The sequence below is a fragment of the Venturia canescens genome, chromosome 7 (assembly GCF_019457755.1).
Source record: "Venturia canescens isolate UGA chromosome 7, ASM1945775v1, whole genome shotgun sequence".
Taxonomy (NCBI): Eukaryota; Metazoa; Arthropoda; class Insecta; order Hymenoptera; family Ichneumonidae; genus Venturia; species Venturia canescens.
In genome coordinates, this window is record NC_057427.1 from 7085771 (window position 1) to 7113097 (window position 27327).

A 27327-nucleotide genomic window follows, 5' to 3' on the forward strand; every position below is an offset into this window, starting at 1 on the left:
GGGAGGCCGCGGGAAGCGGGCTCTCCCCCCCCCCCCTTCCCTAGCGCGCCACTTCTATCCGCGCTTTATTCGCTGCCTCCCTTCTCCAACCCCCTACTTCTTCTCCTCTTTCTTCCCTCCTTTCTTTCTTTTTTCCTCTTTTGAAAAAGAGGAGAACATGAAAACGGTTGACGACAAACATCATACATATGAAGACGCCAGCGGAGAGAGACGCTCGTCGAGTTTGTCGAGCATGATGGAGCGAATATCGTCACGTTTCCCGATCTCTCTCGCCCGTTATGTGTGTATCCACTGGTGAAATCCACTCACCGCTTCGTGTACTTACTTTTTATAAATCCTACACTATCTCCGCCTATTTATCGCGTATCTATCATCGTAATAGTCATTTGTTGATCCGTCTACTCGAGCTTCGTCGCGGAGAGGAACTTTAAACAAAACGTTTGTCAGCCATTTTAGGACGCGCAGAAAACTGGGGGACGTGAGAAATGCTGTTAAGCTCATTTGCTCACTCGTTTCATCAAAAGATATCCTCGTGCTGGTAAGCGGACAGCTGCACCTATTTACCTCGTCTCTATCTTAACAAGGTTCGTAGAAAAAATACACGAAAATTGCGAGCGTTTGTCCAAAACAATGGCGGAACAAACGAAGGAGTTCCCCACATCGACAGTTGAAAATGAGCGTTCGCGAACACACGAAAATTATGCAAGCATCGTATTTCGCGATTCGTCGTACCCGTCAAGGGGAATCTTCTCGAATTTTTATTTCGTACGAACGTTTTCGAGTTTAATCGTGCAATTAAACTGTCCTTCGTGCCTTTGAATCGAACATAAGTGGAAACTGTCGCGTATGAATACAGCCCTTATAAGTACGACGATGCAGATGCTCACCGGGCATGGAAATCGTCGAGTAATGCTATGAGGATGAGGGCTCGCAGAGATGACCGATAACCATGTGAATCCCCGCCGAGAGTCGTATCTGTCCGTCGTAATATTCCTCCCCAGAAATGTGCAACCAAAAATGTGGAAAAAGCGCGAGTTCATTAAATCCGAATTCCTTCACATTTTTTTTGGCCCTATTTCACTTTTTCGTCGAATAGCATCGTTCGAAAAAACGTCAGAAAAAGTACGAAATTGCAGGTGAAATGAAAACATTTTTTTTCTCGACGTTGACATATGAAACTCGATTTTTCGACGATTTTCAATACGGAATATTAATTGTGTCGTTGCTTTTCGAATCCGTCGATATTTCTCACATTTCAATCAGCGACGCATCTCTTTGATGCATTACGAGCGAGATATGTCGTAAGACGTCATCAACTCTCGTGGCTTTCGCTTCCGAGACTGTGAACTATTGTCTGCCATCGATTCCCTAACGAGTTGCCATCGTCGTCGCTCATTCGTTTGTATACCTACAAAATATAGATATATATTCTGTTTGGGACTTTGGTACTAGGTGCATATTAAGTATTAAGCCCCGATGCGTAGATTCTGCACGTAATCCAATTCACTTATACCTCGGTGAAATTTACGTTACGAATAAGTGTAGGCCAGAAATACGTGACTTGAAAAAAGAGGCTCTGCGTCGATACAGCGCGAGGTATCGTCGTTTCTACACTTGAAAAGAAAAAAAAAAAAAGTCACGTAAGGTTACCGCAGTTGTGAGTCGGTAAATGTTTCCGACTCGATTTTTACTTCTCCGCTTGATTTTTATTTATTTTTCATAAAAATTCTTCGCTTTTATTGCATTTCTACACTCCCGAAAGACTCACCGTTTCCGCAGTTTCGTAAATTCCCGTATTTCTGTACCTGGCGCTCCTCCTGGTGTTACGACATCGAACTTTCAAAGCTTCCCGAACTCCTCCATGATTTTCAGTCTTTTATCCGATTATTATAATTTAAGCGTCAAGCTTTCCGCTTTACGATTCGGTTTCCATTTGATGCACTTGCGTGTTTGCCATAGTTGGAAATTCAATTTGACACAGTCAATTTAACTTAGTCAGCGACAGCGCGGCGTTACGTTCTTCGTGCGGCCAGCCTTCGGACATCGCTATCTCGTTTTCTGTTTTCCACACAACCACAGTTTATCATGCGAATTTGTGTTATTTTATGTATAAACGATTTAATAAAGTACAATATACGAATGAATATATAAATGCGAGTTTAATTTCGATCAACGATGCGTTTATTTTAGTTCGGAGATACGCCGCGGCTTCGCGATTGCATTGACGGCGAAAAAACTCGAAATAATCCGGAGATTCACGACACTCGACGTTTTCCCGTCACCACGATATTATCATCGGGATGAAAAATGGAGGGAAGTACACGCAAATTAATTGAATTATTTGAAAAAATTGAAAAATTCGTAACTATTTGCACGGCGAGTATCGATCAAAGGACTAAACAGAAAAAAGCTCGTTTGTAGGTTATGCACGTTACGGGGGGAGACACACAATGGCGGTATATCATTATTGTGAATATCTCTTGAGGGAAAGTAGCTTTTGTGATGTCGGGTACATAAGCCCGAGAGAGTAGGAGACGGCTTAAACGTTTGTTCGCGAATATCCTTGTAGCTCCTTGAATAGAGATGAAATGAACTGTGCTGTACATACATGCATATACAATATTCATGTATTGTTTATTCCATCATCGGCTTGCGTGTGTTTGTATATATTTACGGGTGTACGGTGCAAACTTCCGTCACGTGTATGCAGGAATATATGAGGAGTTCTACGTCAATCAAGGTGTAAACAAAACATTGTTGAGCGATTTATTTTTCATGTTTTAAGGGGATGGATCGGTCGGTATATCGCAACCGTGAGTGGGAATCAGTTGCAAATTTCGAAATCGAAATTCTGGGACACACAGCTCGACCGATTAAAAAAGGCTCTGTCAGCCGATTTTTGACATCGTCCTGCGGCGAACTGTGTCAAAGAATTTCGATTTCGAAAATTCAAAGTGAGGTTAGCCGAGTGATCCATACTCTTAAAACTACGTGCGGAGTTGGATTTGTGTAAAAGAGAAAAAAAAACAACTGAATTGTACGAAAATACTTGCAATTTTATTGTTTATCGTTTGGATTTTTCGTATACATATAAGAGCTCGCGAGTTTCGAACGTTTAGAAGAATTTCCTCGACGTTCGCGAATCGTTGACCAGACGAATAATAAACGTACGGTCGTGGATATTCCGATATTGGTTTTCACTCTAATGTCTAATTCGTGCATTTGAAGGTTACAGAATACTTGTCACTTGCCAAGGAAGATGTAACGAAATCGTTATTCGGACTATAATCGTGTATCCCTCCGCGTTTCGGTTCCACTCATTCCTCTGCCCAGTGCCCCCCCCCCTCCTCCTCCTCGCCCCCAGTCTTTCTCTCTCCTGCTCTTTCAGTCACTCGAGTCTCGGCTCAGTCGCAATTCGATTCCATATCCAGTCGGGAGCAGTCAGTATCACCTCTCAACGTGTATGAAATCACTATCGCTAAATTTCAATTGTGCACGAGGAAATCGAATTTAATGAAAATTACGGATCGGTCAACACTCCCCAATCCAGGCTCCTCAACCCCTGCTGCTCTCCCTCGCTCCCAATACACCCCTTTACATGCTATTTATCCGTATGTATTATGTTCATGCGTGTGCACACGTACACCTGTACGATTTATGTGCCAATCCTGGACGTTTAAATATAGAGGGTGTCATGAATTTAAATGTGATGACTTGATGGAATCCCGGTATTTTATTCAATGAAATATAAATATTTGACAATTCATTTTCACTTCGATGTCACGTGAAACGGAAAAAAACATACCGCTGTTTATTTCCGTTGCTAATCGAGTTTCGGTTCTAGATTTTCGTTGGTTTACTGGTCGCAATTTCAGTAAACGGTGAAACGTGTGTGCGCAATGAAATTCGAAAGAAACAAAAACATGGTGCAATCGGATACTTTCTATTATTCCGGATTAGTCGTTTGAGACTCGCGAGAGCTTTCGGAAACAGGTTTTGAGGTTAGGACACTCTGTATGTTCCCGCGTGAAACGAGGATTTATATATAAATCAGCATCAAATCACTCGATTCAACAGCTCCGTTGGTTCATACCTAATGCGTATAATTTGTCATCTTCGTTCGTAATAGTTTTGGGTTAATACGAAACGCTTTCCCTCTGGTCGGACGAATTTCCATAATTGAATTCCATTTTGCATCGGAAATACGAAAATAATTGGAGCGATGTAAAGAGTTAAAAGGAGGATATTGAATCGAAACATTGTGAGGAATAAGGGGAATTTGGAGGAGTGAACGCAATTTGATATTCCATCGATTAGTTAAGACAAGATACTGACGCGAGGTATTTTCCTTTATCTCGAAGCCTTTTTATTTTGAAAGCTTCATTTCTCGTTTCCGCGAGTTTGCAAATAGTCGCAAAAATTTCGTCTTCCTCCGACCTCGATTCTGACGTGTATCACACCGTGTAAAAAAAAACGTTGCTCTCGAACTGAAAAGGGATGAGTCGGTAAAAAAGGTCCCATTCATGTGCCACGACGCGACAAGCCAAAGCTTCCTCCGTGCGAGCGTAGACACGGGCCATTGTACCTTTTTGCATGTACGCCTACGAGGCTTTTCGCAACAAATTTACTAGCCACCGATTAGCAGTCTCGTTAAATATAAAAATAAACAAGAGTGATTAATTTTCCACTTTTCTTCAAGTACTAAAGAAATTCTTGAAAAAATTACGTAAATCATTGAACAAACCAAACTGTCAAAAAGTCTTTGAAACTCTGAGCCCAACGAATTCGCCACCGCACCGTGAATTCAATTCCACCAACACTTTTGCACCAGCGAATACAAACCTTCGATTCGAAATGAAACTCTCCATCTTTCCTTTATTGTACGATCCAATCAAAGAAAATTAAAGTAAACAGTTAACTCGTAATATTTCAGGGAGAACTCCAACGAATTACTCTAAAAGTTTCCTCCATTTTCTCTCCCCTCCACACCATTGTTCGGAACTACTTTTTCTGCTCTTCCTTATTCTTACGCTTTCGGCTAGTTCCACGGGAGACGTGGAGTCAGCTCGGTCACTGATTTTTACTGATTCGTATCCGCCTCGCTCGAGATTCGACTCGAAATTATTTCCTATGAAGAATTAAAATTTATACACCCTGGTAGACTCTACTGAAACGCCCCATACATTCGTGGATCAGTTTAGTTCTGCATACGTGTAGCCTGAATGCACGTCTCGATGCTTCACTATGTATAAGATAGATGTATGTGTTGAACACGAAACACATCCTTTGTACATTATACCAAGGTGTTCGCAAGCTGTTGTACCAGTGAGTATATCCGGCAGCTTTTGTACGGTAGGATCGCCACTGTATTCTCTCGCTCTAAACATGTACATTCATATACAGACTGACAATGAGTAAATTCTGTAGATTCTTCGCAGCAAATATGTTGCTGTGTTTTCCGAATGAACATCATTTTATACGGCTCGTGTGCCTGCGATTTTCGTTAGTTTCACACGTCATTATGAGCTTAATGAAAATTGCACTTACCGAGCAAAAAACAGTGTTGAATTCTCCTATAATCGAAGTTCGAATGAAAATATAAAGTGAGGAGGATTTAAAAAGAATATTGTACCATGAATAAATAAAGTGCCAATGGCGTCGAAGACAAAAACACTCGTTTGAATATTCCCAAGAATTTATTTGTGTCCACGAGTTTCGTTATTTTTTCAGGTATCGAGATTTTGTGCTGGAAATGTCAACGCGTCGATTATCAGGTATTTTTGGGACGAAATTGAATATTTTTTTCTGCGGGAAATACATTTTTTTTATAAACTCCTCGAATAAATTCAACGGAAGGTATTTTCATTTTTATTCAAACGATATCGAGTGCCGGGAAGAGCGGTTGGTTGAAATAACACAGAAATATGAGGGCAGAAAAAGTGGCTCGTTTTAACAGCTCACAAACGCTCTACGGACGAATAAATGACTGGTCGCGTTTCTCATTGTTACAACTTCCGTAACGTCGCATCTCCTTTTCCAATTTAAAGCCGCAATGTCTTGAATACTTTAATCCCACCACTTCTTTCGCCTTAATCAACGTCTTTTGAATTCTTTTGGATGCTCGCGGGAAAGCTCTAATTTTGAGGATCTTTGTAAGGATTCCCGTCATCTCGGGCTTTCGCACCACTCTTCCAATCTTCACGGAATTTTTACTTCGCTTCCTTTGCCCAGCCCCGCATATATAGATAACCTCTTTTCATTTCAAGCCCGTAGAATTTGCATGTTCATCCTTTGAATATCTTTTTTCACGTCTGCCAACATTTTTGATAAGCTACTTTCCATATTTTCACTTTATGGAATTCGAGTATCCTCCATTTGCAAGCACTTTTTAACGGACCAATCACTACCGCCGTCGTTCCAACCTATAAGAACGTTTTTTTTAACGGTTTTCCAATTTCTGCATTGTTTGCACGACATTTCTAGTACCTTCGCACACCGAAGGTCAGAAAATATTGAAGATGGTGCTTGGGGAAAAATAAAATCGTTCACAAAAATGATGAATCGAACTAAAAAATGGCAAAAGTGGTGGAAGGTTCTCGATTTAGGGTACGAACGTCCATATACGTACGGAAGCGCCAGCTGTTAACGATACTTGGAAGTTTTTACGAGACTCTGATGGTGCGTAAAAAAATATCGTCGAGAAAAAAAATGGTCGTTCCATAAAAAAATGCTTTGTCTCGAACGAGTCGAAGAGTTCGCGTTAAAAGTGCGGTAGGAATACACGAGATATTTTGGCCCTTGGGGCATACGATCGCTGGTTATGTGCCTTAGATTCAGTTTGCTCTGGAGAATATATTGCGGTAGCGGAAATAGACCGAGTGAAATAGAGGGTAAGGAAGGATGAACATCGCACACGTAAGTGCCTTTCAACGGTTCGAGTTGGTGAGTTCATTCGATATATATGGAGACGAAACTTTCCTCGGTTCTTAAATTTCGAAAATATTCGTAATAAACCTCTATCGCAAGTAATTTGAGCTAACCTGTACGGAGCTCGAGGATTTCGGAGATCCCGAAGTTGTACCGAATTTAACAGAATTTTCCAAATTAGTCATGCACGTAATAAATCTTTAGGAACACTATCTCACGAGTTTCAAACGAGTTGAAAAACTTGCGAGAATCTAATACGACGTCAATTTTAGGTTATTTGTGAGCTGTGCTTTTTCGGGCTGCGAAATATTTTGATTCGACAATTTTCCTCAAATTTTAGGCAGTGTTCAAATTCGTTATAACAGAAGTGACATGGATAAACACAGCGTTTTCTCACTTTATGTTTCCCAAGGTTCTCATTTAACTCTTATCTATAGTGCACACGATGTTTACTCGATGTTGTTGCATCAACGAGCGCGCCGGCCAACCTGTCCGATTATTTCTCTTTAAGTATTATTGCATCCCATTTCTCTCGCAAGAAATGGGCGTCTCTTCCGCAGCGCCACTGTAACCGTCGTGCGGCCATTCCTGAAATGGCAATGACAATATCAACGCGAATTAGAGGTCGTTCGCGATGTTTTTTTTTGCGTACGATACGACGCTGGAAAGTCTTGATCGCATTAAAACGTTTTCCAACGATTTATGGACGCAGAAATTGCTGCAACGACAAGAACGATGTCAACACAAATTAGATTTCACGCGATGTTTTTTTCATCCATATAGAAACGAAACTGGCAACTCTCGATCACATCCAAACGTTTTCAAACGGATGACACAGACGTTCGGACCATTCATAACACGCTGGAAACAACACTTTGCATGAAAGCACACGACGAAAGTTTCAGAGTTTCTCGAAAGTCTTTCTGTTACAATTTTTCATGCAATTATACACCGCCATTTGTGGCGCGAGCCAAAATTGTCGCTTTAACCGTCTGCTACGAGATTGTTGCAGGCTTAACTTTACACGATTGAATAGCTCCTGCCGCCGCTCCTGCCCTCGGTCGAGCTTTCACGGAATCAAGCCCACGCACGAGGGGCTCGAGCTGTTTCACGAAACGGATGGCGTGTCGCACGTTATTGCATCGATCCAATTAAAGTCTGATCCTGTTAAACCTAACCGGAAAATTAAGCCCGAAAATTGGAGAAACAGGGAACCCCGAAAAGGAAATTGTTCCGAAGATTACTTTAAATCGTTGGAAATAATGGGAATTTGTGTTTTATCACTCGCCAATAAAATATTCTTTATTTTAACCTCTTTTCCCTTTTGATCGTCTGAAGACGAAGTTCAATGTTCCCGAATCCGCGCGACCGTGTAAACGAACTATAAATCGAACTGTGAAAGCACAACTACAATCTGACGTAATAGAAATCTTTAACAATTGTGAAAACCTCGAAAAAAACCACCCCGGCGGGAAGGTTCGCAAGCAATTGAGTTTAATTGTGTCGAGTACCTAATTACCGTAAGTATAGTAGTCCAATGAGGCACTTTTTCAACTGGATTTTCAGCGTCCTTGTTCTGCGAGACTGACTTCGAGGTCGAAATACTTGTAAATTGCGAAATTCAGTGCTGATTTTATAATAGACAATATTTCGACGAATAATAACGAAGTTTTTGTACACGGATCCTTTTATAACCTAAAAATGATATTCCGCTGGTAAAAATCCCCTTCGAAAGTCCGTAGTCTTCACTGTAAGTGCATACATTTGTGATATAGGTGTACGGATGTGGCGACGCGGCGACTTAGAGCAAGCGTTGTTTCGTGACTATCAGTCCGCTCGCGGACGCCGTGCGGTGCACTTGCTCGTGTGGCAGCGGGGCGAACTTCTTTCAATAACAAAGGGCTCGGGCTCTTTTCCGTCGTACCTCCTCGTACAGTGGTGTAACGCGTGTTTATCCCGTGTTTTTTAGTTGCAGGCATGTAAGTGTCTACGTGTTCGTATAAAAAATAGTAAAGCTCAAACTTGCTAAAATAGCCGGTCCGGAGAATTTTTCGCAAGAATTAACGTGCGTGAAATCGAGGGAATTTGCTGGTGACTTTTTTACACCTTCCATTACTCGGCTCTTTCCATCCTTTCGTGTTCTTCCTCCACTTTCACGTTAACCGCGAACGTAATTTTGTTAAATTATTCTTGGATGCAAGAGCTCGTCGATGCTACCGCTAGAAGAAAACGCTCGTTAGTTCTTTCAGTTCTTTCTTCCCCCTAAATAATCAACATTGTTATTGAAAACTAAATTTCGCGGCGATGACACTTTTGTTCGTAATAAAAATGGTGCGAACTTTGAGTGCTCGCTCGACAACGTCTTCTATGGCCGCGTCACTTTTTGCCGCCAAAATCACGCGCGGTTGACGTCGAGCACTTGGGAGCAACATTAATTTTATTCAAATAACCCTTCCGAGTTAATTCTAAAGCGTAATTAAAAAGTTGTGAGAGCTTCCAAGGACTTTGTTGAAAACTGAAGTGCTTCGATTGACAGTTTTATGCATTATTTTTCTCCGAATCGTTGAATCACTTGGCGAATTAAAGCTAACGACGAGCGTTTTCCTCGAACTTGTTCACTCGAAGATGTTTCCGACACGGAGCGCCTCGCGTCGACATAAATTCATTCGAAAGCCAAACCTATTGCGCCCTTTTCTACTTAATGACTCGATCAAAACGAGGCGGTTTTTTTTCTTTGCCTACATTTCCCTGACGATTACCAAGTCGATTTGTCGTAAGGAATAATTCGTACGTGCTCGTGTATGTAAATGAAGAAAAATGTCGCAGGCTCAGTTTTTTCTTTTTCTTTTTTCTTTTTTTTTTCTCATATACTTTCGGGCGTTTAAAGTGATGACGTAAACCTCTTAATCCATCGATCCTGGTACACTGGGGGTTAACTAGCGACCACTTACGTCTAGTATATGCGACGCACTCAAAAACGCGGCTCACGAGGAAATTTTTATTGTCACCCGGCGGAGAAATTTCTCATCTCGCATTTCATCCGAATGTTTTTTTTATTTCTCTCGTACGAAGACGGGGGCATGCGGCGGGAATCGAGTATGCGAGGTAGATTTTTTTTATTCTCCCCTCGAAAATGCGTCAACTTCTCTCATAAGGAGATTGTTGTATAATTTATAATCTCATTTGACGAATAAAGTACGAGCATTAAAATGATTTCTTAAGTGCTTTTATCAACGAGCGAATACCCGAAATTGCGAAATTCTAATGAAATTATTGTGTCATAGATTTGAGGAAAATAATTCAGAGCTCGCTGATATTTTGATAACTTGTTTGGCACACTCGACGTACAAAGTATAAAAGCTCGTTATGAATTTGGACGGCTCGCCACATTTAATTCCCCAACTTTGATACGTTTTTAGCTCTCGTTTCGTTATTATTATTCAAAGCGCGGTGAAACGGCCACAGACCCCTTATTCGAGTAACGTCTATCAAAATTTTCAACTTCCGGGAATTATTATTATTATGCGGTTCGCGAGCGTTTCTTCACGTTTTCATTATTTCTTCAAATACATATAAGTACGAGATCGAGTTATAAGAGTTAAACGTACTTTCAGTTTGTTTCCACGCTTCTACGGTTTGAATTCTTCCTTTAGTGCTCCTGAAACTTGGGAGGTTAACTGCGGCTTCTCGCACTGTAATTCCTCTCGTTTCTCTTTTCGATCCTCTTTCCGGGAACACACACGTGAAATAAATACCTTTTTGTAATTGGCTTAATAACGATGTATCGAAAGCTCGTGGGAGAGTTTCGGTGAAATTCGTGAGCAGAGTTTTCGAGCCTCAATTTTTTAAACTTATAATCTTACACCGGGCTCGATCGATCACGAAATTATTCGAAAGCACTCCAACCGTATTTTTATTTCCAATTAAACATTTTTATAACTATTTTTAAAAAATAAAAATTTTGACAGTTTTCCGATGATTTATCCAGTCGTTTGCTTGTCCAACATTTCTGCCCCGGCGTCGATATTCAAAAATCCTTTTCACCGTCTTTTTCATTACCCCCGAGCATTAATCATTATCCGGAAACGTTAAAAAACGGGATTAACTCTTCGGGAACGTCAGAATTTTCGATGACGCGCCAGCCAGCCAAGGGAACTTTCGGCAAGACTTTTTCCTTTTATCCAAGTCGATAATAATTAATAGACGCGAACGGACTGAAATTTTAATCCGCCTTTTTTGCTCCTGCTCGAGAGCAAGAAGCGCACATACCTTGGAGCAATTTTGAAGAGGGTATTCATTAATTACCTAAACTAATAATAGTTCGGTCGGAATTAAACGAATCGGGCAAATGTTTCACGGGACTAAAACCTTATTACACGATCGCTTAGCGATGATTCTCGAGTGTGTCTGCACCCCCCGCCGCGTACCCTTGTGTCCACGAAGTGCTGTAATTATCTTCCAGATTCGTATTCGTTTCGGTTATTCGATTGGATATGCGATTACCAGCGACGGATATTATCGTCTCTCGGGGCTCTGCTTTATACATTCGGAAAAGCGGTTACGGTTTATGAAACTCGAGGAATAGTACAGAAGCGACAAAATTATTGGAAATATTACGAAATTCAACGCGGGGTGTGATCGCTGTAATTATCGATGGAAAATCTGTCGCGGAAACCTCACGAAACGGAAATATTGACGTTTCTACTTGCAGCCCGTTCCGTCGTGTTATTCTCGTCCGCTTGCATCTATAATTAAATCCGTTTCCTCGGAATTAAACGAAGTCGAAGCATAGTTTATCCAGCGTTTATATCAAAGGATCGTCAATCAGAGAATTAAAAAGTTTTTCCAAAGCTGCACGCGAAGCCTGAAACTATATGGCACAACTCTCTCTCTCTCTCGCTATTCCGTTTGGATCAGCCGTCACGTATACTTTATTCAACAATGGATTTAAAAGTTTTTTGCCGATTCAACGCGGCGAAGCGCTCTCTTCTCGAGAGGGCTCGAGACATCAACGTCAATCCATTTGACGATTGATGCCGTGAAACGTGCTCCGATAAATGAAACCGAGAGAGAAAACTAGAGGGGCCGAGAGATCTTGATTCTTGTAAAAAAAAAAACTAATGGATTTCCCATGTACCGATCATTTCTTTACTTCACTATTTTTCATTCGAAATTCATACTTCCGCTAAACAGAGTTACGATTCAGCTTTTTATTGACAAAAGGTAAATAAATTCGACTTTGGGCCGGCGAGAACCGTTCGCCGAAGATTCGTGAACGCGTATGCTTGTCACAATTAACCTCAAAAACGTCGAGCTCGTGGGCTTTGTTCGGGAGCCGTCGATATCGGGGATGGAAAAATACTGAAACTTTTTGCTACGAAGGAACATTGACGTTTTATTTCTCAGTTCGTATGTCATGCAACTTGCCTTTCAATGTTTCTTTGAGATGAAGTTGTGCTCTACGAATCCATAAAACGTCGAAACGGCTCTGGTATTTTATTCCTCTTGAAATATCGACGAAATAATATTTAAATAAAATAGAATAAAAGTAAAGATTGAAGTGGACGCGCACATAGGAAAGACCATGTCATTAATTTACGACGAAATTGCAGTTGGCTCACTTACGACCGAGTGAAAATAGTACGGTCTCGTTCGTCGCACAGTAATCTTACGGTTGACAGTTTGACGATTCTCCTTTGTAAGATGCTCGCAAGAGGGCAGGAGCGCATATCTCGTTGAGCTTTTTCTCTTTGACGAGGGGGGGGGCGCTGTAAATGAAATAGAGCCGAGACAAGAGTAAATTGTTGGAACAAAGAGAAAAAAGTAATGGACTGGGGAGGGCGAAAGGAATGTTCAAGGTATGAATATCGCACTCGAGGTTTTTTCATCTTATTTGAAGCTTCGATTTTCTCGGTTTCTTAGCGCTTCGGACGTTTGCACGCGACCGTTTAACCTGTTGTGCAATTATCCGACCGTCAATTTCACAATTTCTTTTCTTTTAGTGTTTTTTTTTTTATCGAATTAAATGAAAATATGCATAGGAAATTTAAGAATTTTTCCACCATTTTATTGACGGATATATTTCGCGTATCGAGCTCTGCGTGTCACTCGAACCGGAATCGATTGAGAAAACGAGAACACTGACGAACTTTTTTCCCGCCGAATTGAATTCTCACTCGTTGTCTATTGACGGAACGCGTGGAATCTTAAAACTCAGATTTTATTGATTTTTCCAACGTTGGTTTGTATGCGAGTACGCGATTTAATAATTCTAATTGAAAAACATCAACGACGATTATCTCGCGAAACTTGATGAGATTCATCATCAATTTTCTCTCCCGTGTGGAAACGGAACGAGCTTTCAATACCGAATAAATCGCAAACACGATGAGACTTTTATTTATGTTTTCGTTCTTTTGACAAATATATAAAATTGACTCGTTTTCATTGGCCAGTACACAAATCGAGAGGTAACATTCCGCACTTTATTTCACTGAAACCATATACACAATCATGGTTACGATGTTTCAAACAAAATAATAACAATAACAACAATATTAATAACTTTGTTGAGTTGATGAAATACCAGCGTTGAGATCGTACCCAGCGACTGTAAGCGGACTCGGTCAAACGAATCATATTATCATTCCAAATACACGCAGTGTCCCAAAAGTCACTGAAATATTTTGTTGAATATGTCGGATTTGTGTGATTCTCCGAGACAAATAAGGGCACGAGGCTAATTGCGAAGGAAGTTTTACGGTCGATTCACCGTTTCGGCACGTCTCGAACTGCGGTGGCAAGTGTGAACATAACCTCTTTTTTCACTTCTCAACGTACGAAGCGTGAAATTCCGAATCCACGAGGCAACCGTCAAACCCTTTGAGGGGAATTTTCCACTGTGGATAAATATTCAAACGGTTTTCGTAACGACGACGACACTTTTCCATTGAAATATTTTAAGGGCAAAAAATGACGAAGTTTGGGTTAGAATTCCGCTTGTAACTTGAAATCTAAATTAACGCTCGGGGGAGCTTTTATTAAAATTTCCTACGGCGCAGTTTTCCTTCGTTAGCGATAAATTTCGTTGAATTTTTATTGAAATTTCGAAATCCTCGTTTTTCCAAGGACTCGCGTTTTTTTTCGCGCGGCGCTGCGCGAACGAGGTAAAAGGCAAAAATAAAGTTTCTCCGTCGGAGCTGCGAAAAGGCCATGAAAAATCGAGCGGCGAAGTAAAATCTCGGAATAAAAAATCCTAGTTCGAGAACCCCATGGCCACATAACCGTTAATAAAATATTTCAATAACTCGACGATCGTTGCCAACAGCTAATTATCGCGCCGTTAACAATGACCGAAAATACGGAGAGAAATAATCGAATTGACATCGAACCTAACCTCTACAGACGTTCGCTAACCCGAGTGTAACGGAACTTTGATTTTAGAGAAAAAATAAATCGCATGTGCAGTCGAGAAAGAAAAACGAGAGAAATAAAATAAAAAAGGAGAACGTATGCAGATTGGGTGATATACGTTCGTACATGACAGGCTCGAGAACGAAAACAGCGCGGTTATGAGCGGCACAACGAGCCCCTCGGCCAAGTCCACCACCCCTGGCACTCCGCTGCAAACAAAACTCTTGATCTATCTCGTGTTGTCGCAGTTCGTAGCACAGTTCGTTACCTTCGTATATCTGTACGCGTACGTGACAAAATTGGAGTTTCATATTCGAGCTTTCGAAGCGGAGATGCGCAACGATTCAAACAGTTTCGACGTTACGATGACACGTCGAAAGCGTAGCAGTGCGGTTCCCGCTGCTGAGGACAACTCGGTCCCGGACATGTTCAGGGTAATTATACGCATATTCAACATTACTCTTTCGTTACATTTCTCTCTTCCTCACAGTTTTTTTTTATTTTTATTTTTTTTTAATTTTTATTTGTAAACATTGTCCCTTCAACTTTTAATGGCCTCCATTTTGTTGAATTCCGATACACTGAAATTCTGTTTTGCCGAATTCGCTCGAGCTCCCGTGGCATTCGGTTTAATTATTATTTCACATTATTAATTAGCATTTCACATCAATTTTAATAATGTTGCAATAATGAGCCATAATTCGATAACGATGCTTATTTAGCGATAACAGTTTCTCAGTCGGCCTTACAAATCGTCAACATTCATAGCCAATTAATTTGGCAATTTTTACTTTACTAAATTCACTGAAATGTTCAATTCTCATGAAAATTGACACTTTTTCGTTCGAAGAACAACGGGTTTTCATATTCGTAAACGGAACTGATCATCGCAAAGTCGACCGCAACACACCGTTGCTCGAGAATATTAAATGTGTCCTTCGATCGGAATATATATGTCTGTAGATACGTATTTATGCGGCATACAAGTACTCAGAGTCCCGAAGAACTTTCATTGCAAAACACAAAGTTGCGAAAGGAAGTTTTGGTTCGAGGGCTGCCGTACCAGTTTCAGAAGTTTTCACTCTTCTCAAGCTTTTTATTAGGCGGAGCACCACTAGCCGAAGCACGGATGTTCGGGGCGAGCTTATTATATTTTTTTTTCACATTCCATTCACCGTTGAAATATTCCGCTCCCGAGCTTAATTACACCATCAAAACTTGGCCCGGACGATTATCGCGTTTCGTTACCACGAGAGAGCGCCCTCTTCGCGGCAGAATCGAATACAACGTATGTTGACGCGGCGATGATATTATTTACGAGAACTGAAGCGACGAGGAAGTCAGTCGGAAAGAAAAATGCGAAATGCATGATTTTGCAATATTTTTCTTGATTTTTTTTTCTACAAAATATTTATTGCTGATAAATGAATGTGTAAAATTGGTGAATTCACAGCCGCGAGACAAAAGAGTCCATGGGACATAACCTCTCAAAGGGCAATCTTTCAACAGGTTCTTTTCAAAAATTTCGTACTTGGTGAGACAAAATGCAAAGAGTTTGCGACGAAAAAGGTGGCAAAGTTGGCGAAGTCCGCAACACTCGAATATTTGCCGCCTTTACGGCGAAAGACTTCCGGCTCTTTGTTCCCGTTCCGCCATTTCCGCCGCAGCGCTATTCGTACTTTTTTCGTTCCTTTTTCCGCTTTTAGTTAATTAGACTCCTATTTTTTTCGTAAATACCCTTTTTCTAACTTTCCTACTTTTGCTTGTTTACAACGCGATCTCGTTTTCTCCATTCGCTCCTCTTTTTCCCCCGCTTTTTGTCGCGGTCAAAAGTTCCGAAAAAAAGTTTACAGATCCAACAAATTCTCCGTCATAGTGGCTGGTTTGTTCAATCTTCCTCCGCTGTTTCATCGTGTTTCTAAAGTGATTCACCGTGTTCAAACGCATCAGAAATGCGTTCGAATCTTCTCTTATTATAGTTTACTTTCCGCAACCAAACGCGAAGCAAAAGTACGCAAAAATATACAAGATTCCCACGAAATTTCTCGATCGTCTATTCGTTAACCTCAAAATGTGAGCCTCCGGAAACTGTCAATTATCCCGTAATTTTTTCTAAAAATCGTGTTTCGTCGATTCAAAGCGCCATGATTTCGTGCCTGAAAGCATTTTTCCTTTAAAAGTAACTATCGTCCCGGCGATAGTCGTTTCGTTCGATATTTTCGGTTCAATCGATCGACCATTTTATTCTTCGCGTCGCGTCCACGAGAAAACGAGGTGTGAATATCCTCTGAAAGTGTTCGTATCATATGCATTTTTACTGCAACATATTGCCGGCAATAACCATCGTTGTGAGAGTATTTGTACACATTTATATACAGATATTATAGCAGTGGGGCTCATAGGTATATAAGCTCGTAGAGAGAGATTATATCGCCAAGTGCTCGTCACATTGCTGACGTCCGGAAATGAAGAGGGCAAGTACGAGAGAGGTCTCTCTGCCCATGGCGTGTGTCCTCGAGTGCTCGGGTTTATACTCTCTTGTCGTCGATAGGGGCTAAAGATCACGAGAAGAGACGAGGATTCAGTGAAGTAATATGTGCAGTGTAGTTTCTTCACGATATAAGAGGGCGATGCTTGAGAAAAAGGAGGGAAAATCCGAGAGATAGCGAGCGAGGGAACGCGAGTGGTGCAGGGCCGGGGGGGGGGGGGGGAAGAGAAGAAAGTATCGAGTGTCGCGTTCCTTTTATTTTTTTGTGTACTCGTTTTTTTAAAATTTATTTCGCTCCTTACTAAAGGCTCGTACAAAGTGTATTGGTTTTTGTTTATTCCTTGACCCTCGCACGAACTCTCAAAGAGAAAAGGGCTTTTTTACTTCCGTTTTTTCACGCATACCGCGCCACCGGTCGCGGTCTCCTAATCGGATGTGCGTCTCTCTCGCTCCCTAACCTCTCATTCTTTCTCTCGATTTTTCCGTCTTTGTTTCTCCGGTTGCCGGGGCTCTTGCACTATCGCGTGAATGTGTGTGCGTGCCGAAACGCCGTAAATCAGATTTAAACTCGTATCCGTGAATGGGAGGGTCGTGATAGGAGCTTACGGTCGAATGGACAAAAGGCAAGCTTCCACCGAGTTCGCAGCGAGTTTCGTCGTGACCTTCCTTCCTTACACAAGATTTATCACGAACACAGAGGATTACCGCGAATATCCCAAATCGCCCAAATTCCCGTGCAATCGTAATGAGAACAGAGAAAAAAGAAAGGGGAAATACTCTTTCTCTCTCTCCACTTCTTTTGTCTCACTCTCCTAAATTATTCGATCAAGCTTTTTTTCTCCCAAAGTGAGGCGACCCTCTTTTTCACCTCACTTTCATCGCCCGTTATGCCCGCTGGGATTTCCTCGATGAAATTCCAACCCGGAATTTTGATTTATTAACTCAAAAAGGTTTCTCTTAGAAAATTGAAATTTTAGAACGCTCCTCCACACCGAGTTCGCCACTCATTTATTTTCCAACGACTTTTCAACTACGAAATTACAGTCAATCTTGAACCGAATATTTCGAAGAACCTCAAAATTCCCGTACATTAAAAAAGCGCGAAAGAACGTCGTTAGGCACTCGCAGAAGCAGAACTAATCGAGCTCGCGCAACGATTGACAGAGCCATCTAGAAAGTTCGTACAACAATAACTCCGCAAGAGTTCCCTCGAAACGGTTTCCCCTCCGCGATCACGCACAACTGATTTGAAACTTTTCCAACGAAAACACAAGAAAGAGACTCTTACACAAAAGTACAATCGAAATGTTTCTGTTGTCGTAGATCGGTGACGTGAAAGAGTTGCTGAAAGATACGAAGAAATTGGCGGCGTCGCCAGACGATGCGTCTTCGGGCGATACTTCGGCTCCCGCCGTCCCCAACGGGGACGCTGCCAGCTGGGTTTGGTTGACAGCTGACACGCGTGTTCCGGTAAGTTAAACGTTTTTTTTTTCAAAGCAGCCATTTCGTTTCGATTTCTTCCGAGCACGAGTTATTTTTCTGACATAAAACGTCATTTGGGATCGTCTGTTTTCGCTCCGAATGGTCGGATCGACGGGCGTAAGAGTTTCAGTGTTTTTGTCGCTCCGTATTCGCCGTAAGAGGCGCCCTGACAGCGATCGCAGCCCGCGAATTGGCTCCGCGGTCCATGAACGCGAGAACCTCGGTGAAGAAAAGTTTCGGTTTATTTGAGACGAAAGTGACGTTTTCGCAGGTCGACGCGATGGACACTTTGTGCCGAAAGTCAGCGGAGTTGTGTCCCCCCGGACTGCCCGGAGTTCCGGGACCCCAAGGCATGAGAGGTGATCGTGGATTGCCAGGAATCGCCGGACCGGTCGGGCCGGAAGGTCCACCCGGTTTGCCGGGCTATCGAGGCGAGAGAGGTCCCAAGGGAGACTCTGGAAAACCGGGACTCGACGGAAGAGATGGCATCCCCGGCGAACCCGGACTCGACGGCGTCCCCGGACGCAGCGGACTCGACGGCCTTCCGGGCTTGGACGGCAAACCTGGTGTCGACGGAACCCCAGGAATACCAGGAAGAAACGGCACCGACGGTACCTTCGTTTCGTCGCTGCTTCGACCGTCCACTCGACCCAAGCTGGACCTCGAAACTCCTCAAATCCGCATTATCGTCTCGATTTTTCTTCCGCTCCATTTTTCCGTCTAGCCGTGTCATTTGTATAAGCGAACACGCACTGAATATCGCCTCGTTATTCAGCGAATTTTTAAGGATTCGGAGCTTCCGACTTATTTAGTCGAATAATTCCAATTTCGTATGAAATCGTAACAATTTAATGTTCAAAATTCGCGAATTATTTGATTTCATCGAAATTCTTCGAAGTCGGGCGTAAATTCGACGAAAAGGACATTCGATTGGAATATTTCGTCGCAATTTCATTCGCTTAACGCAAATTCCGCGTTACAATTTATTAAATTCTTCCGTCGATGCTGTTCGTTCGAAAATTAAAGACGTTATTTCCTCGCTAAAAAGTCATGAGTCCCATAGAAATTCTTCGAATCCAGGTGCAAAATCGATAATAAGAAAACTCAATTTCTCCGCCGCAAGCTTCAGTTCATAAAAACTCGTAAATCATTCGGTTTTATAAAAAATCCTTTAAGGTTGGATAGGAAATAAGGGATCGATGTTTATTATTTTAAAACGAATTAACGTCGATCATATGAAACGTGGATTACGTTTCACCGTATTACTCGAGCTTGAGGGGATTTAAGTACATTGGAAAATAAGATTATGTAACATATAACGGATTTACATTGAGTTTCATGTATGTAGAGTTCATCCAGATTTTGCAGAATATCTGAATTTCATAACGTGTGAAAAGCGGGTTATATCTACATTACCGAAGCCATCAAGTGGCATCGAATATTCAAGTACATGGAAAATCTCCCTTGGGCTAAATCCCCACCCACTCACGCGGAGTTGTGAATCTCGGTGACGCGAAATATGTAATTTTAACGATTGCTGCCGTGAGAGACATGCCCGATGTGTGTCGTACACGCCCTTCGGGCTTCGCGTTTATTTTCACACCGTTTTTCGGTGGCATTTTGTTCCGGGTGATGAAACACGATTTCTCCATCGCTCGCTTCGAAATTCGTCCTCGAATTTCTCGCGTAAAGCTTCCCAACATTTCGAAACTTGGTTCCTTCCTTTAAATTTCTTAACCGTTGATTATTTTTTTATCGCATTCATCGACGTTCTTAATTTTCAAAAAATATTCACGAAATAATGCGTCGGTGGTTTTTATTTCAGGAAAACGAGGACAAAAAGGGTCCGCAGGTCCTAGCGGTCCGCCGGGGCCACAGGGTGAGTTTTTATCCCTCGTCCTGTGCGTATGCATTTCCACGACAACGTTAAATCCCGAAGATCGAACCGGACGTTCCCGAATCTCGAATTCTCGAAGCTGATTCTCAAAGATTTTCGATGTTTGTGGAAAAATGCTCGAGAGAGCGGTGTTAGAAGAAACGTACGTGAGACGCGAGAACAGAACTTCGATTGAGTTGCTAAAGGAGCTAAAGACTTGCAAATTCTCGTCAAATTCCAAGCCCGACTCGCCCCTTGTAATTTTATAGAAATTTCCCTAGCGTGTGAAGCCGCGAACGACTAATTTGCACGACCTTGTCGGGAGCTCGGAGAGGCCAGAAACTAATCAAGACTCTCTGGCTTATTAAACTCGAGCTCTTTGGGATAATGGACTTCTCGACTGTCCCATTGGAACTCTTATCCTGGAACTTTGTACAGAAACTGTTTCGAGGCAGCCACTCTTTTGGACCCTCTCCAACGTCCTTTTAGGTCTCCCACATTCATTTACATTTTCGTTAACATGACAAGTTTTTTCCCTGCAATTTCGCATGATATTTGACAAGATTTGAGAGCAGAAACGGTCTGGAATCTCGGGTTAATCGAAAAATATTTACCTCTGAAAATCCAGTCGATGAGTCATCGATGTTCCAATAAAAAGACCAGAAACTTTGATCAAGAAGTGGAATTGAGTTTGATAACCAATCTAAAAAAAGTTCTTTTTCTCTGTACTGGGAACTTGAAGTTTGATGAATATTTCCGGATAAATTGAACGGGAACGTTTGATGTTAAAGGGTCCATGGGACGTACCGGAAGCCCAGGGATTCCAGGTCGAGACGGGAAGCCCGGATTGCCTGGTATAGTGGCCTGGAAGTTGAAGAGTAATGAAACAAAAGCCAGCGAATTACTCATCGCCCCGTCGATCTTAGGTGTGTTTCCGACATCGAACAAAAAGATGAAAATCCGACGAAATTAATGGGTAATTCCTCTGAAAATTTGCGGAAGAACGAGCAATAATCTGGCCTTTTCTGCAGGTGATGGCAACTCGGTCGGTTTAGTTTCGGTCGCCGAAGGTGCTAATGTACGTTTGAGATGCGTTGTCAGTGGAAATCCTCAGCCCACGGTATCGTGGTCGAAAATCACTGGTTTCGCGATGCCCGCGGGAGCTTGGCACGGTATTTCACGATAACACGAAGTTCTCTTTTCCTCATTTTCATATCATGAGATTCTCGTAACTATCAGTTTGCCCGTCGTATCGCATTAATGATTTTTACCTTCAACGCGACGCTTCGAACCCATTTTTTTGAGTAATCAGCTCTGATCGCTAGAACTAAAGTTGCCACTGCAAAACAATAGAAGAGAGTAAAATCGAATGAAACAATTTCATGAATTAAACGAACGAAATAAGTGAAAAACAAAACGAGCGAAAACGAAACGAAGATGAAGAAATAACAGTCGAATTGTAAGCTTCAACGAAAAGCCATGGACGAAAAAAGATTTGATTGGGAAAATTTTTTAATTGACTGAACGAAAAACCAGAAAAAAGGGAAGAGATCGAGTTGGAAAATAGTGGAGAGAAAACGATGGAATAGAACTAATTTTGACGAACATTTTCCAGTACGAAAAACAATATTTTTTCGTCTAGTATCGTATCACCGAAAGATCGAAGGAGGATTATCGTGATAAATTGAATAACCGAGTAACCCGACGAACCATTTTTGAGCAGTCATACCGGGGGGGATAATGAATTCAACAGCTAAATTTTTCGTCGAGAGTGACTACATTCGCATGAAATTGTTTCGTACGAAATATATTTGTACGTACAATTAGCGAGAGTCGCTCGATCAAATGGATTTCATTTTCACCGGCTATTCTTTCGCTCGAATCAAATTTCGTATAATGAAATTTGAATGGAGCTTTTTTGTCGGTGCTCCGTACGGGATTGAGCATCACATAGTTCGATTCGGGTTTGTTAAATTCAGGAAACATTGGAGTAGAACATGAAATTTCGTTAGACCTCCTATTATTCAGTAATTCCGTCAACTCCGACGTTACAAATGGGGATGCCCCGTGTCAGTGTATCATCTGACGAATTCCTCTTGCGGTGAACGAGACTTAATCAGTGTAAATTTGTCGGTCGACATGACTGAAGTTCGTGTCACATGCCCATTAACGGGGCTTCGGGCTAACAAGCAAACGAATGCTCCGATTCTCCGCACAGTCGACGTCGTGAAATAGCACTAATTGTGCAAAAGGTTTACAGACGACGTAGGCTCGACGGACAATACTGAATCTCGAACCATTTACGAGGGGAGAGCCACCAATCGGAACAATTGAGTAAACAATCGGTGAATTCATTTTAGAAATTAACGTACGAAAAAAACCCCTTGAAACTCGCATTAAAAATGCTTTTGAGACCAAAATTCCACCAAAATGTTCGTCATTTATTGGCGAGATTAGCGACATTTTTTAACGATATAAAAAAATAAAATGAGGAAAGAAATGTTAAAGTTTTGTGACAAATTGAAAGGGGGCGAAAGAAAATTCGTTAAATAGCGCACTAAACGCGCGAAACGTCTCGTGAATGAAAATTTTATATCGTTAAATATGAAAAAGAAAAAGCGTACGACGGACCTGTGGATAAATAGAGAATGAGAGAGGGCTGAAAGGGAGTTTTTTCTTTGAGTATTATGGCGGCAAACATTGATTTAATAATTCACTTTGCAACAGGCTGTTATAAATTCTGCATTCGTAGAGAAATATGTTCTGTGTATTTAATTGCTAATCTTGTTGTACCAGCGTCCTCCGTAATTGGCCACACGCTCAACATCACGGCGGTTAATCGAGAACACATGGGCGAATATATCTGTATCGCTGACAACGGAGTCACTCCACGAGCCAGTTACAAGACCAACCTCGAAGTACACTGTGAGTATTCGAGTTTAACGCGTTGAAAACCAAAATAAACCGATGAAAAAGCTCTCGAAAAAAACTATAAAAAAACCCTATTTTCCGCTTTATGCTTGAAGAGTTTACGAGCTTCGTGCTTTCGTTCTACGAATTACTTTATTACGACGAGAAATTTTTCTCCTCAGTGAACAAAAAAGCAAGCAGCCCCTTCGAATATCTTTATCGAAAGTATCAGCAAAACTGAGTCCGACAAAAAAATCATTTTCCAAAACCTCGGGAGGGGGAGACGAAGAGTCGACATTTCTCTGGAGCGGTAAAAAACTCCGACAAATTATCGTTCCCTCCTCTTTTTTCCTTCTGATTGCCGGAAATTGATCAATTTTACTGGAAATTCTCGAGAGTAAAAAAGCCAATGAAAAAAGCTTTGATCTCTCGCCCCTCAAATATGCATGAGAATTGTTAACGCGACGATGAGAAAATCGCTGCGTTTCGGACGCCATGAATTTTCGGGGCTTTCGTAATCGTTCAGTGAAACCCTGGAAAACTAATTGGAGCGAACTTTGTGGGAATTCAGTCGAGTATTCAGGGAAATGGGCTTCGGTGCTGATTCGCGGTAAACTATCGCGACACCTTGTATATCTTCGGGAAAAGCAGCATCCCTGGCTCAGCCTGAAATTGTGCATGTTTCATGTGGATGCACAAACAATATTCAGAGATACACACGAGTCTCAACGGCGAGTGATATTATCGTATACGAGCCGGCGTTTCAGCCCAATCCCACTCGCTCTCATTCTCCTTCCGTTCTCTCGAGCTTTATCTACCCCGTAATATTATTTGCCAAGTACTTATTCGAGTGTCTGAAAATCTGCGAGCATAAGAGACCCGGCGCATCAGCCGATATACGAACTCGAGTATTTCTGTGATAAATCATCGTGAATTCATAAATGTTGGCGCACGTGTGAGTGTGGCTGCGCGAGGCGTGGCAAAAGTCGCACGAGGAATTTTTCTGAAAAGATTCCCTGCGTTTTTCATCCTCGCACGCTTCATTAATCGCTTTTCCTATTTGTATCATTCGATTTCAGATCTCTCGCTTGTACGTTCATCAAATTTTTCTTCAAATGATTAATTTCTTCAGTTCTTTCATCTCATTTCATTTTCGAATTGTTTTTTTTTTTCCCCCCCAAGTGCTTATTTGAGGAATTGAGTGGACTTCTGTCACATTGAAATTTGACCGATTGATCGTAGCGTTTTCGCAATCAAGTTTATTCGATTAAAACTCTGCGGGGTACTCGAGGAATTAATGAAAATCTTGACACAAGCCATGAAAAACAGTGATTGACGTGGGAAAAGATAGAGGCAAAAAAAGTAACAAGTCGCAACGAATCCGGGGGAGTAAAAATGTGCGGGTCGAGGCAATAAAGAAAAAAGGAAAAAAAAAATGGGAAAATAAAAATAAAAGAATAAAATCGTTGCAGTCGCTCCTTTCATACGAATTCGTCAGCAAAAAATACGAGCACAAAATCATGGAAGCGCCGTACTCGAGTGCGAGGTCGAAGCATTTCCCGAACCCGTGACGTGGTGGGAACGCGGCGACGGTCGACTCATCCAATCCTCCTCGGAATATCGTATGGATATATTCGACAAGAGGGACATTTACAAGGTGAACCACAATTTTCCAATGCAATTCAAAGCAATCCTCGTCTCCCCTCACATTCGTCGTACTCGAAGAAATAATAAAAACAACACAAACCAAAATCACCAGCATGCCAATCAAATCTTTCTCGATCGAATGAAAAACCAAACGCTTTTTTGCTGTTTCAGTTGAAAATGCGTCTCAACATAACGAGAATGAGTCCCTCGGATTTTGGAATGTACCACTGCAATGCCAAGAACGTTATCGACATGGCCAAGGGAACTCTGTACGTCGAAGGTAGAACTCGCAGCGATCCGTCAAAGGGGGCCCAATTCTCAAACTTATTTTAATTTACGTTTTTACCGACGCTCCACTTTTCTTTCCACCGTTGCTTTATCCTTTCAGATAGCAAAAGAAAAATAAATGCTGCCAATTACGGATCTCAGTACGAAGTCACTTACGGTGCGCGGGCTCCACCCAAAGTCGATTACGAGGAACTTTGTCCACGACAACAAAATTGCGATGACTGTCCTCATATAAAGTGCGGATTCTCCGACTACGGTGGACGATTCGATGTCAAACCTCTTTATTTCCCAAACGTCACTTACACTGGCTTACCGCCTCGTCTCGCAGGTCTGTTTTATTTTTTATCTTCTAGATATTTGAAAAGCATCATTCAATCGATTGATGATCAAATGATTGATCGATGCAGTAGAAACCGAAGAATCAGCGTTCCTCATCGATAAAATTGTTGCTCGAATTGTTGTTTTATGAAAAGTGGATTTATAAATGGATCTGGAAAAAGGAAATTATCATTTGTTTCGTTCATTTCGCAGAGGGGGTGTTGGAAGCTGTTGGCAAACCAGTATTCAAAGGGTCCATGGAAGATCCTCACGGTTGTTGGATGTACGATTCTTCACCGCGCCCCTCCGAAGTGCCGAATGAGAAACTTTGGGTCACGCGACAAGACAACACTTCGTACATTTTCGAGTACAAAAATCGTAACGAATTCAAAACTGGTTCTCCTCGCAGAATACAATTGCAAAAACCATTCAAGGTCAATACAACGAACTTTCGTTTTTTTTTCTTTCTATGGATTTCCGCATATTTGCAGGCGTCCGTTGAAAAATTTGGAAGAAGAAGAGGCAAAGAAATAGAGCGTTGGGATTTTCTCTTTTCCAGGGCAACGCACACGTCGTTTACAACGGATCTTTTTTCTACAATCCTGAAAATAACAACAGCGTTATACGCTTTGATCTGCAGTCTGGTCGAGCCGAGGCCGAACTTGCTTTGCCCGGTTTGGCAGTCAACACCAAAAATTATCTTTATTCAATCGATCACAATTACAGCTACGTAGATTTCGATGTCGATGAAAACGGTGAGAACTTTTTTCACGTTTTCACCATTCGCATCGTCCGCTTATTTTATTGGCCACTGAATTTAGTGGCCCTTCGTCACAACATTCCAATTTCAATAAATATTCTTTCAGGTCTCTGGGTTATTTACGGATTAGCATCGAATTACACGGTTGTGATGAAAATCGACGCAGTTTCCATGAAAGCTCAACAGGCCTGGAACATAAGCATTGACAATCACAAATTTGGAGAAATGTTCATCGCCTGCGGTGTATTGTACGCCGTTCACAATGTCACCGACACTGAAATGAAAATACGGTACGTGTAGCACTCAATTACAAGGTAAAAAAAAAACTTTTATCACCATTTTATTTTCCATGCAACGACAATGTTTCTCTACTTCTTTTTCATTCTTTAATTCCCGATTTTTTTCCCCATTACCACAGCCTCGCTTTGGATTTATACAAGAGCACGAGTCTCGACGTTAATTTGTCATTTGCGAATCCTTATCGTAAAACAACGATGGTACGGTACAGCCACAAAACGAAGGTAAATTTTGAATGAACCATTGATTTTTTTAAGAGAGAATAAAATTTCGTCTGAATATCAAGGTCGATCTGAATTTTCTCATTCAAATACTCGTTCCCCATTGTTTGCAGGAGCTATACACTTGGGACAGAGGAAGTTTGTTAGCTTATCCCGTCAGATATCAAAACATTGGTTACAACACGTCACATACACTGGAAATGGCTCAGTCTCCAACCTGAACGGACTGTTAAGGACGTTTGTTTTTCAACAAATTTCAGGAAAAACATGAAAATATTTATATATACATATTATATATGAAGGGATCGAGTGAAAGTGAGGATTTTTATTGAAAATTTTACCAATGTTTTTTCAAAGCGTAATTCCAAAAGTAATCGGACCTTTCGAGGCTCTTGGTATCATCGTCATGAGTGACACATTAAATTTTAAGTTCGTCATCGTTTCCATCGAAATGTGCAATAACTTTACGTGAACGAGGTAAAAAGAAAACCGGTGGAGAAAGTCGATCGAGAACGAAGTTACGACATCGGATTACTTGTGATTTTACACAGTAATAAAGTTTTCTTATCCTATCTCAACAATATTACTGACCTCCGTTCGGTCCCAAACACGTTCATCAGCACTAAAGTCCATTTGAATAAATAAGTGCAACTCCAACTCTGAAATTGATTACTAATTGCAGTATTTTTGCCTCTTCACT

The 27327-nt window shown here is 41.5% G+C and overlaps 1 protein-coding gene and 1 long non-coding RNA gene across 8 annotated transcripts; one reads left to right on the forward strand and one right to left on the reverse strand.

Annotated features, from left to right (window-relative positions):
* The first annotated feature begins 470 nt into the window (after positions 1-470).
* Positions 471-27199, forward strand: LOC122414140 (uncharacterized). 7 transcript variants are annotated; one of them, XM_043425052.1, is made up of 16 exons: positions 471-538; positions 14474-14774; positions 18152-18298; positions 18582-18921; positions 20136-20189; positions 20978-21112; positions 21218-21358; positions 22983-23111; positions 24569-24753; positions 24915-25023; positions 25132-25359; positions 25563-25783; positions 25909-26104; positions 26216-26399; positions 26528-26630; positions 26741-27199. In XM_043425052.1, exons 1-16 carry the CDS (start codon positions 486-488, stop codon positions 26846-26848), a joined length of 2634 nt encoding a protein of 877 aa, XP_043280987.1. In that variant the 5' UTR covers positions 471-485; the 3' UTR covers positions 26849-27199. The 7 variants fall into 7 exon arrangements, with proteins under 7 accessions (XP_043280987.1, XP_043280990.1, XP_043280989.1 ...); XM_043425055.1 differs by lacking the exon at positions 471-538 and adding an exon at positions 8760-8906 and having other exon boundaries at positions 14371-14774; XM_043425054.1 differs by lacking the exon at positions 471-538 and adding an exon at positions 8762-8906.
* Positions 1222-2092, reverse strand: LOC122414147 (uncharacterized). Its single transcript, XR_006261708.1, has 3 exons — positions 1769-2092; positions 1514-1608; positions 1222-1408 (listed from the first exon to the last, which is right to left on the reverse strand). It is a non-coding gene; the product is annotated as an uncharacterized lncRNA (long non-coding RNA).
* Positions 27200-27327: the final 128 nt, after the last annotated feature.